The 12,668-nt window shown below is 39.5% G+C and overlaps 2 protein-coding genes across 2 annotated transcripts; both read left to right on the top strand.

Moving 5' to 3' along the window:
• Positions 1-794: 794 nt before the first annotated feature.
• On the top strand, positions 795-3,105 carry LOC115795413 (aquaporin FA-CHIP-like). Its single transcript, XM_030751309.1, has 4 exons — positions 795-1,215; positions 1,913-2,074; positions 2,208-2,288; positions 2,541-3,105. Exons 1-4 carry the CDS (start codon positions 853-855, stop codon positions 2,718-2,720), a joined length of 786 nt encoding a protein of 261 aa, XP_030607169.1. The 5' UTR covers positions 795-852; the 3' UTR covers positions 2,721-3,105.
• A 6,015-nt stretch (positions 3,106-9,120) lies between these two features.
• Positions 9,121-10,698, top strand: LOC115795414 (aquaporin-1-like). Its single transcript, XM_030751310.1, has 4 exons — positions 9,121-9,579; positions 9,965-10,123; positions 10,302-10,382; positions 10,469-10,698. Exons 1-4 carry the CDS (start codon positions 9,217-9,219, stop codon positions 10,640-10,642), a joined length of 777 nt encoding a protein of 258 aa, XP_030607170.1. The 5' UTR covers positions 9,121-9,216; the 3' UTR covers positions 10,643-10,698.
• Positions 10,699-12,668: the final 1,970 nt, after the last annotated feature.

Here is a 12,668-nt window from a genome sequence, read left to right on the forward strand (position 1 = left end):
ATTACCATCTATAACAAATGTGCCCCATTTGAAATCCCAAAAGATTATGCACTCCAAATCAATGTTTTCGAATCCAGTGGCATGAAAAATATTTTTACTTATCTTTAGACTGAAAATCTGAGTCATTTATAAGTCCTCATTTTTGTTGTTCAAGGTTCCATTGTATTCCTTTTTTACTTAAAAAGATTCTTCCAATGTTTCATTCACTTAAAGTGTGTCTCTCTGTCACAGGCTGGCTTGTGAACTGTCATTTCAGAGGTCTTGTAAAGGTTGAATACCTTATCTGTGGAGCTAGAGTGAAGCCTGAAATGACTATTTGGGTGTTATCTTCTTTCTCACTCCCTTATGTGCAGTCCAAGGTGTGAGTACACAGAAGAATGAAATTACACTAAAATGTAATTTTGCAACTTTTGAATAAATAAAAACAGGAACATTTAAATTTTAGAAGTTTAAAAATCTGTTTCTATGAATCGGTGTGTCTTTATTTAAAGCAAAAATATTTTTTTTGCCACTAAAAACCTCACAATAAAAGGCTTTTCTGAAAACATGAGTGGAAAATGTAGCTTTGGATGTAACTATTTGAAGACTCAGTTCTATTACTCACAAAGGATTTGAAAAGTACTGCACAGGGAGGGTAGTATGAGATGGGCCAGAGGACAGGGAGAGGAGGAGGGAGGGTGAGAGGGAGAGCTCAGTCTTTTGAATTTCTCATTAATTCAGTGTGGCCCTCTCTTTCAGTTTTTTAAAGCCCGCCCACAAACCATTATCAGCCCATGCCTTATATATGCAGCCTGTTGCTGTTGTTTGTGAGTACATTTTACAGAGGACCAGCTCCAACCCACAGCTGCCAAAATGAGAGAGTTCAAGAGCAAGGATTTGTGGAGGGCAGTTCTGGCCGAACTGGTTGGGATGACCCTTTTTATTTTTCTCAGCATCTCCACAGCTATTGGGAACAAAAACAACAACAATCCAGACCAGGAGGTGAAGGTGTCACTGGCCTTTGGACTGGCAATTGCCACACTGGCCCAAAGTTTAGGCCACATCAGTGGAGCCCACCTGAATCCTGCAGTTACTCTCGGGATGCTTGCCAGCTGCCAGATCAGTGTGTTCAAGGCTGTCATGTACATTATAGCCCAGATGTTGGGTTCAACCCTAGCCAGTGGTATTGTGTATGGAACACGTCCTAATGCGACTAATGCACTGGGCCTCAACTCTGTAAGTAAAAACTTTTTAAAACTTCATGTCATGATTTTATGTAATTTAAAAGAGTTGAAAACATTCCTGCATTAATAACAAACACGAATGCACAGCAATATGATGATACAACATTATGTCCTTAAGGTGCCTTCACAGTGAAAACTGAAACTTTTGAGAGGATGTAAGTGCTGAATTGGCACTGATTATACTGTTCTTGGGACATTCTGTCAATACTTATTAATGAATAGTGATGACACATTATTGAAGTATGCCATGCTGCAACAGCTAAAAGAAATTAAAAAATATATATCAGAATGTCCACCCACTTATATTTTGGCAATCTGTTTTTGGAAATTGAGGTTTTGCATACCAGAATTCTCAACATAACTATTGAATGAATGAACAGTTATTACTTAATGCAATCTATAATGAGCAGCCACAGCTGTCTCCTTACTGAAAAACAAGACTGGTAGGACCTGATATCTGCCCCCAGAAGCTGCACTGCCCCACATAATGTGAACCACAATAATCGTGTTTTCCACGAAAGAAATATGAACAAGCAATGTGGCACTTTGCAGCACTGCCAAACTGCTGTCAGAGCTCCTGGCCAATGCCAGCAGCTGCTAGATAGGAAATGGTTGTGATAGGAAATAGTCTATCTAAATGACAAAGATTGACAGAGTGTTGTTTTAGATTCTTCTCTTAACTTTTACAGCTCAGCGGTGTCACACCCAGCCAAGGCGTGGGCATAGAGCTTCTGGCAACCTTCCAGCTGGTGCTGTGTGTCATTGCAGTCACTGATAAAAGACGGCGTGATGTCACCGGCTCTGCACCCTTGGCCATTGGCCTCTCAGTCTGCTTGGGACACTTGGCAGCTGTAAGTTGTACCTTATATTCATCCTCAGTCATATGTAAGCAAATGTGCATATTTAAGCAAATATGACAGGATTCTGTTATGTCACCACACCACGTAACTGAAGATTATGTTGCCTCTTTGTTGCTGATTGCAGATCAGCTACACTGGCTGTGGCATCAACCCTGCTCGTTCCTTCGGTCCAGCTTTGGTCCTGAACAATTTTACAGACCACTGGGTGAGTCAGAGGGGAAAGCACTTTACACATACCTCCCATTATTCTGCATGCATGTCATATGTCAAGCTTAAATAATTCAATAACTCCATGACAGACAGATGACTCAATTACTTGTGAATCCTCCTGTGCATGTTAATCATTTTTAACTTTCCTATTGTTTCTCATTTAGAAATATTGACAAAAGTCTGGAATCTCTGTGTTTTTCTTTGTGTTGTAAAGATTCCAGAGATTGATCAGAGTTTTCCTTTGTAGGTGTACTGGGTGGGTCCGATGTGTGGTGGTGTAGCAGCAGCTCTTTTGTATGATTTCCTGCTTTCTCCCAAATTTGATGACTTCCCCGAGCGCATGAAGGTGCTGGTCAGTGGTCCAGTGGGTGACTATGATGTTAACGGAGGCAACGATGCTACAGGTGTGGAGATGATGTCAAAGTAGCGCTACGCAAAGATTAAATGTTATTGTATATATCTATATTCTTGTACAAAAACTCTAGAATTCAGCCTAGTATGTTGGTGTTTTTCTGCTGTTTTCAAGTAACCAATAAGGATTGTGGTCAACGGGTCAGTTAGTGCCTCCTTTCTGCTTCACTCCTTTGTTTGAAAGAGCACAAAGTTTTTATCCAAAGTGCCACTCGAACATGTTAACTCCAAAATTCCCAACAGAGTTGAGTGTTGTTTTTTCCAGTATCAGTATTCCATTGTGAGCCATTTTTTTGTATACATATATCTATGTGCCGGAATCACATTTTATTTCTGATGAATAATGTATTGTGTGTGCACTGACTTTTTTTTAAGTAAAATAAAACACTAGATATTAAAAAGGCTATGTTCTTTATTGCAATGCATATTATTATGAATTAGGTTTTTCCTATTCAGTGCAATGACCACAAACCTATCACACATACAGAAGCTCCTTTAAAAAAAAGGATATCCTATCTATTGTTTTGCAACCCTCCTGCGCACACAGTGAATGCAGAAAACTATTTATAGTGCCAGGCTGACTGTGTGTGATTTCATTACACATAAGCTCATTTGTGAAAATGTACTATGTAATCACCACAATAACTAAAATAATTGTGCTACTAAAATGAGATTTTGACCTGCAGCCTCCACAAGGAAACCTGCATGCATGACCCACATTAGTTGTTATTTAGTTGTGCAAATTCCTTTACATATTTTTAAGAAATCTGACCAACCCTGAGGCACAGAAAGGTTTGGACAGCTGGCAATCGAGTCTTGGTTTTATTTAATAACAAATAGAACTACAGTGGTCTGCATTCCACAGTCCATGAAATGTAAAATGTGGAATGCGAATAAAAAGGTCATACAACTTTAAAAAACAGAAAGAAAAAAAGAAGAAAAAATCTGAGTGGGAAACTGACATCACACCTAAAATTGAATGCTCATGCAAAGATAATGATTAATGTTGCCTGATAGTACTGAATTTTAATTAAAGCTACAGTAACTAGAAATCTGGAGAAGATGAAAAAGAATAAAAGACAGGCTTCCTGTCTTCCATCTCTTTTACAAGCCCCTTCCAAAAGACAAATACAAGCTTAAGTGCTAAAAAAAATTATACACTGACCATGTCTTCCCTCAAATGTGGAATTTGGCTAAAGTTTCAAAATGATGGGCTAGGTTTTCCAAACCCTGGAAACAGAGTCCAGAGAAAGTGCAAGTGTCTTGTTCCAGGTCCCAGCTTTAAGTCAACCGTATCCTGTTTAATTAAGAAGTCAAGCAGTTTGTAAAATATATGGCCAACAACTGATTAATATTTACTTTTACTGGTACTCCTCATCATCTTCATCATCAGTCTAGCTCTACAACTGAAGTTGGGTATTATGTTAGTACTTCAATAAGGAGAGGTCATTTAGTAGGACTGAACATGATTTATTGAAATACAGAGTTTGAGGAATAAACTGTTTGGCAGTTAGACTCTGATGACGCTATATACCACAGCAGAGTCCAACAACAGTGGGAAGTAGGGCCTTCGCCACCAGACTCTGGGACTCTGGGAGCCTGGTGGCAGCGGTCCTGCCCTACTTGAAGCAGGTGGAGACTTGGACAAGGATCTCTAACCAGCCAGGATGAGGTGGAGATGGGGAAGAGGTGGGTTGCGCAAATGAGAGTCTGAAAGGCAGAGCGCCATAAGAGCAGTGAGATTTAGAGCACTGATGGGCTCGCAGAAAGCAGGCAAGAAAAAGACTGAGCCAGAGTGATGATGACAGAACTAAGTTTGGCAACATGGGAAAGCGGCAGTGATGTGAAGAATAGACAGCCCAAACACCCAGGAATGCAGGCGGATGAGTGAATACCGATTTTCTTTATTGAACTTACACTTAAGCTTTATTCAACACTTTGGGAAGAGACTCAGACATTTAATCAAAATGACTTCTTATTCCATCTTAACATGTGGCAGTTTTCCTCCACCACTCAAGTTCCTTTCACTGGCTGCAGCATTTTGTTGAACTTTAGCACAGTAGGTCAGTATTAAGCTTCTGCTGTGTTCTCCACAAAGAGGCAAAGTGGTCTCTGCAGTAACATCTGGGAGTTGCTGCACAGTGTTTAAAGTGCATTTTGTCCCTGTGTTTTACTCAAGCTAAACACACAATACGGCACAATCACACATAATTCATGTAATAATTCATTCATTCATGATAATTTTATAATTTATTTACATTTATATTCATAAAAATGTTTAAATATTTGTGGTAATTTATATAACTTTATAATAAACTGAAGAACACACCATTTAGTTACATGTTGGTATCAGGGGCATGTCTCCAGCAGCAAAATAAAGAAAATGGGAGAGATTTTTCTTGATCTATGGATTTTTCATCAATTTAAGGGGTTACCATAGAAATGGCCTAATTAAAAACTCTCATGCACATCAGTGACGACCACAAGTGTCATTTTTGAATAGAGATGAACAAAGATAAACAGGTTATGGCTTACTATACCACAAGTTGGGTATTGTATACTAGTTTCTAACAACCCATCAAAATCATATTTTTTAATTAAATCATTGATTTTGTGAATGTTAATTAACATGAAAATGATGTATTTTGCATGCATTTACATAAAATGAAAGACCAAGCATTTAACTACAATTTGGTATTAGTGGTAGTGGTATTAGTTTCATGTCTGCCTGCAGAACAGAAGAAATGTGAGCTGTTTTGTGATCTAAAGTTTTTCTTATAAATAAAGGGGGTTACCATGGAAACAAACTAATTAAACACTCTTGTGCACATCTGTGGCGACCACAACCATCATTTTCTAATAGAGGGGATTCAGCTGAACTATGATATATAGGTTGTGGCTTGCTATGCAAGGTTGGAGCCCCTCTGGGCCAGGTGCTGCAGCTCATACAGGCTCAGGCTCTTTGACAGAAAGTGCTGTTTTATGAAAATATATGTACTGACTGCCCTGTCCTTCATTAATCTTGGCTGCATACCAAAATGATCTATGGTAACTCATTCAGTGTGCGCACTGTTTTTTAATATGAAGGCATTTATGTACAGTGAAAATCAAAACCCATTCTTGAAAAACAAAATTTAAAAGGCATGTCCCACAAACTAAAGCAAACTGCTTTGTGTTTTAAGTCTGTGTGTCTGTTACTTCAGAAGGACATGTCAACATGCAAGGAATTTAAAATGTGTAACCAGCATGAATCAGATCTATATTTGATAGCTGGATGAAATGGCTTGCAGTTGCTCTATTGATGAATCTGTCTTCGTTCTGCACTTTGCTACTCTCGCTTATAATAACAGATAATATAATTGATTCGTGATGGTAGTGAAGGAAAATATGTCATATGTAGATTAGTTAGGTCATTAGTTAGGGAAAGCCACTTAGGCTCAGCAAGAGTCTTTTCTGCGCAAAGCACTTTAATCTCATGCTCTGGACTTGCTGATGAATTAATCAAACAACAGAAACTTATATATCACAATTTTGTCAAACTGTTTGATGTAGTTACATTTTTTTTATTCACCTTATTTTCATTTCATTCTTTCGCCTGTCTTAAAGCAACTGGAAGTTGTCAGGGCTGTTTTACTCTGCCTAACAGACCAGCATACATATTGATTATATACTTGACTTGCTTCCATTTCTGCTTGATTAAATCATCTGTGTCCATCCTATAATCTCCTGGTTAGTAGGCTGAGGCCCCCCTCTCATTATAAGCACCATAATAAACCCTTTCTGGGGTTCATTTGAGGGGCTACATCTTCATATGTAGTCGTACGTATGGCCCTGGAAGACCAAATTTGGGGAAGAAACCTCTTTGTATCTTATTTACATTTTAATGCCAGGGGGAATGACGGGAGAATGCTCACATGATGAGATCTTCCCACTGGCAAGGGATTAAGGTAAGCTCTGGTGGGCTCTACTCTCTCCACAGCCAGAAATAACACCACTAAATGAAAGGCAAATTTCTCTGTGACCAATCTACTCGTCTAATACAGGTCATATTCACTTTTTTAGGTACACCTGTTCAACTGCTTGTTAATGCAAATATCAAATCAGCCAATCACATGGCAGCAACTCACTGCAATTAGGCATGGAGAAGAAAGGTGATTTAAGTGGCTTTAAATGTGGCCTGGTTGTTGGTTCCAGAGAGGCTGATCTGAGTATTTAAAAAACTGCTGCTTTGCTGCAAGTTTCTCAACCATTTCTAGGGTTTACAGTGAGTGGCCAAAAAGAGAGAACATAAGCAGTGAATAGTAGTTCTCTGGGCAAAAATAGTTTGTTAATGTCATAAGAGAATAACCAGACTGCTATGCTATGTAGGTATGCAGAAGAGCATCTCTGAATGCACAGCATATCAAACATGAAAGCATGGATCCATTCTGCTTTGTATCAGCTGCTCAGGCTTTTGGTGGTAAAATGGTGTGAGGGATATTTTCTTGGCACACTTTTGGCCCCTTAGTACCAACTGAGCATCGTTTACACACCACAGCCCACCTGGGTATTGTTGCTGACCCATCTTGTGATGGTTGCTCCCAGCAGGATAACACACCATGTCACATTTTCATGTGAACATGACAACGAGTTCACTGGATTCATATGGGCTCCGTAGTCATCAGATTGCAATCCAGTTAATGGATTTGCAGTCCTGCTTGTCCTGCAGTCCTGCTTGTCCTGCAGTCCTGCTTGATTGCCATTGTGGTCCCTGATCCTGACGCCCTGCCAGGTTTGGCTAAAAAACTTGGCTTCCACGGCTCCATTGAAGAACTCTGCAGAATCCCTGAAATTAAGAGAACTGTTATTTCAGACATGACCAAACTAGGCAAAGACTAGAATGTGTACCTAAAAAAGTGTCTGGTGAGTGTAAATGGTGAGGGCTGAAATCATGTGCTATTTTTGTGGTATTCAGTTGTAAGCCCTGTCAATTAATTTAGCTCCATTAAAACTTGCAACTTGCAGAGGACAAATTCTTATGTGTATGCACAGATAGACATTTTTAGGCTCTGATCTCATTGGTCATTGGCCCCCAAAATGAGATCTCCACCACCCGGGGAGGATACTGAGCTTACGGCACACTACAGAATGAAGGAGTACCTTTAAAGATATGTCTGTGCCAAAAGATAAAAAGCTGATCTTTAAACAAATGAAATATGGTTGGAGAGGTCAAAGGACTGAAAATCATAACATCCTGTATCCTCAGTAGCATTTGCTTTAATATACAGCAGGTTCAGTTTATTACATCTGATCATGGTCTTATATATTATCTTATATGTTAATTGTTGTATCATCCCAGTTATGCAGCGTCTCTCCTGACTGAACATACTACATAGCCAAAATTGCAACACATTTCAAAACTTTCTCAAGCTGATTTCAGATAGGAAACTATTTGATTTACAATGAAGCCAACATTAAAAACAGAATCACTCTCAGAATGATGTGCAAGTTAAATTACATTTGTCTGATAAAGAAAAATGGAGTGTGAAGCAATGCTGTCCAAGTAAAATGTGACTGTATGAAGGGCTTCTCATTCTTCCTGCTAAAACGAAGACAAGAAGCAGTGTGACCCTTTAACCTGCCAGTTCCTTCACACAGAAAAGTGGAACAGGGGGGCTGGTTTCCTTGTCATGAATTCAAAAGCTCCCATTTCCTTCACAGTGGCGAATGACTGATGTTAACTTCAGCACTGCATGCCCCTGCTCAGAATAGAACAAGAAGACTGAAAGATGGGAAAACCGTTTTGCATGACGGTAGCACCTACACCCTACACTCATCTATTGTCTCCTTTGGCTTTTTAATCCAAATGACTGACAATGATTTCCATAATCTTTTTTTTTTTTTTTTTTAAACATGCATTACTTTTTAAAATTATCAGCCTTTAGTAATTTGAATAGCTTGTTATGAAATTTTAAATTATATTCCTGTATTAATGAAAATGCTAATTTAAAGATGACTCAAGCAATGGATAAAATTATAATTGCAAGCTGCTGCCTGCTGCATGTGATATTTTGTACTAATTGATAAATTTAGCCTTTGGTTCTATTAATTAAAATGAAAACAATCAGATAATTTACCACATTGTTTTTTAAACAGACTTTCTGTATTTCTCTGATCCATTAAATTAAATTCCTCCTTTTGTTGCTAAACGAGCTGTCGGTGTGGTTTGCTCTTGTCTTAAATGTGCTCTGAAAAGCAGCAAAAGTATCATCACCTTCAGGTAAACTAGAAAAGCAATGAGCAGAGCAGGAGACCTGGAGGTCATTCTCACTGGGTGAAATGCCCATCTCTCAGCTGTTTCTAATCAGGCCTGATTTGTTAAAGCCACACACTTGATAAATGCCAGTCATTGTCACTCAGAATTTATTCAGGTGGCCTGCTGGGAGAGCAAAATTTGTATGCCAGAGTCTGTAGCATTCTGATGCTACTTGAAATCTGTTTGTTTGCATTAGGCTGACGTTATCCAAGTAGCCATGTCAGAGATTAAACTGTGGTCGTTTTGGAGGGCAGTTCTGGCAGAGTGTCTGGGAATGATCATTTTTATCTTCGTCGGCCTCTCTGCTGCAGTAGGAGATCCAAATGACTCTAGCCCTGACCATGAGATCAAAGTGGCGTTTGCCTTCGGCTTGGCCTTTGCCACATTAGGCGAGTGTATAGGTCACATTAGCGGTGCCCACCTGAATCCTGCCATCACCCTGGGCCTAGTGACCAGCTGTCATATCAGTCTTCTCCAAGCTCTTTTCTACATGTTGGCTCAGATGTTGGGGGCAGTGGTTGGCAGTGCCATTGTGTATGGTGTTAGGCCAGAATATAATGATTCACTTGGTGTTAACAAGGTAAGGTGGAATCCATGCGTTTCCAATTTTCCTGAGTGTTTGCCTCAATGAATGCCATTTAGTACTTGGACTGAGGCATTTGAAGAATTGCCTTCAGCCTGCTTCAGCGACAATTTTAACTCTTTAGGTCTTTAATGGTTGCTAACTGCTGGTAACTGATTTTCATATATAAATTTCATATTGCAAGTATTAGTTTGTAGTTGTCATGCAAAATAAGTTCTGTCATTAGAGAATGAGAGGAGCAGTATATCTGAGCAGTGTGCTTTGAATTGAGTGCTGAAGTGACATTAAAAGTAGTTCTGGTTATCTGGCTGTTTTTGTTTTCTTTTTTTGCAACAATGTAGGCCATAAAAAAATCACCCAATCACTTCTGTATTATTTGTAGCTAAATGGTATCAGCCCAGCTCAAGGTTTTGGCATGGAGTTCATGCTCACCCTTCAGCTGGTCCTGTGCATGGTAGCAGTCTGCGACAAAAGACGTAATGCTGGCAGATTTGCACCTCTAGTGACTGGATTCGCTGTAACGCTTGGACATCTTGCAGGGGTGAGTACATGAAAACCCTCCATCTCCCATGTCATTAATTTGGCAGATGGTTTCTCTATCTTGCAGTGGCCTGATACAATAGCCTGGCTTGGACTGAACTGACTGTATATCAGCCTTACATGTAATCAGCTGATGTACAGCCAGAAAAACAAGTGGTGGTTTCCTCTATGGGTTGCAGATCTCCTACACAGGATGTGGTATCAACCCAGCTCGATCCTTTGGACCTGCAATTATCCAGAAGTCTTTTGTTGATCACTGGGTATGTATTGTAGAGCTGAAAATGTCATATTTGTCACTAGGCCTATGAGTCACTATTAAAACTGGGATGGGGTTTTTGTTTTTCAGGTGTACTGGGCTGGACCATTGAGTGCTGGCGTGGTGGCCGCGCTTCTGTATAATTATGTACTGGCACCCAGTGATGAGAGCTTCAGAGAAAAAGCAAGAATCTTGCTCTCCCAGGCTCCAAAACAGGAATGCCAAACTGAACCCCTTCTGGAGGATGACGGAGATATAGAATAATCAAAGGAGCCAGTCTGAATCAAACAAATGCTGCTGCATCAAATAAAGTTACTACAACTTGAGTTGTCTGTCATATGAAGTCTTGCACAGCACATTTTCCTGCTTCATCTTAGTCCTCCCTTCTGCACAAACTATAGTGACGCATCTACATTATAACATGTCTTCATGGAGCAAAGATGGTGGAAGTAAAGCGAATTTTATACTTGCCAGTGTGGCAAGTATAAAAGTTTGAGGTACATGAGCAGAGCACACTATGATCTTGCAGGCACTCTGGTTAACTGCCAGATCAGTGCACTAAGATATGCATGCTACATCCTGGCTCAGATACTTTGGGCAGTTCCAGTTTGTGCCATTGTGACTGGGTATAAGCCCAAAGAATCTTAGCGTTAATGAGGTAAGAGGCTGCCTTTGTCTTCTGACTTTTCATCCAGCATAAGCCTTAGTTAAATTTCAGTGTAGGAGCAGAATTTGCCTTTAGCTGGTTCTGTGTCATAGTTGTGAAGGACTGATGTTATAGGCTCTGTGCCCCTGGCTATTGGGGAAGTCAGTGGGACTTGGGCACTTTACAGCTGTAAAAGAATCACAATCTGCATGTGTTTGAAAACAATACCACAGTTAAGTTGGCTGATTGTGCTCCATTCTCTTGATATCATTGCATGCATTAACTGTATATTTAAAAAAAAAAACACACACTGAAGGGTTCAGTTTAATAAGTTGAGGGTGAATAAGGGTGCCATTCAGGGAAAATGGCATGCGTTTGAAGCTTGCCTAAAGCTTTTTGCACAGTTTATAAATCTTGATCATTCTTGAGACCAGCTATATTAATCAGATATCCTGTACAGTCAGTGTTGGTGGGTTTCTCTCTGGCAGAGCGATTTCCCTCCATTTATGATTCAAGACTTTTCCTTCCTGCTATATTACACAATTCTGCAGAGTGTGTATGTGTGTCTGGGTGGTGCACTAGGGGTTCAGAAAGCAAGTGCAGCAAAGGCAGTTGCAAAAGTGTCACATTGAGTTGAACACAAGTCAGCAACATGTGTCAACTTTAATAAAGGTCTGGCAATAACCATTTTGAAGAGTATTTGCCTGGAAACATAACACAATTTGCAGATAAACAACTCAGTGCCTTGGTCGTTGGTGCCAAAACTGATTGAATGAAACTACTTAAATAGACTCCTGGCAGCTTTAAAAATCTTTTTGATGTAAAGCACTGTTCATATATATATATATATATATATATATATATATATATATATATATATATATATATATATATATATATATATACACACACACACACACACACACTCACACACTGCTTGTTTTTACATTTACAGATAAGTTTCACTGAATGTGGCATCAACCCTGCTTGTTCCTTTGGACAAGCTTTGATACCAGGCAAAATGAAAAACCACTGGGTAGTGTCAGCAGACGGCTTGAAGCTGTTTGTCTAAAAGACAGTTTTCTTTATCCATTTCATTTTGTCAAAGACAAAACTAATTTCTGCTTTCGTTCCAGGTGTACTGGCTGAAGCCGATGTGTGGCGGCACGGCGGCATCTCTTATCTATGATTTCCTTCTGTATCCACAAGCACGCAACTTTAATACTCACACTGGCATCCTGCTTCATGGTCCAGAAGAAGAAAATGGTTCAAGGGAGAGCGCTAGAGAGGACAACAATAGTCCAGGGCCAAGTCACTGGCCAAAACAGTGAAAAATGTGAAATATTTTAGCTTTTCTGTCTGTCACCATATTTTTTTTTTTTTTTTAATGTCTGTTGGTTTTATTTGTTGTTTGAACAATGGCTTCCATGATAAGGATACTTACTCTCTGTGTTTTCATGTGAAACTGTTTACTGGACAAAGTTCAAAGTAAGTACATCCTTATTTGTTATTTTTACTCACCAGAATAATGCAATGTCTGTTTACATCTGGCTGGCTTTGGCACTTCCTCCTTTAAAATGCATCTCAATCTGTATGCCTTATTAAAGTGTTTGGCAACCATCCCAAAATCCTCTTTGCATTAGT

Source organism: Archocentrus centrarchus, chromosome 17 (assembly GCF_007364275.1).
Source record: "Archocentrus centrarchus isolate MPI-CPG fArcCen1 chromosome 17, fArcCen1, whole genome shotgun sequence".
Classification (NCBI taxonomy): Eukaryota; Metazoa; Chordata; class Actinopteri; order Cichliformes; family Cichlidae; genus Archocentrus; species Archocentrus centrarchus.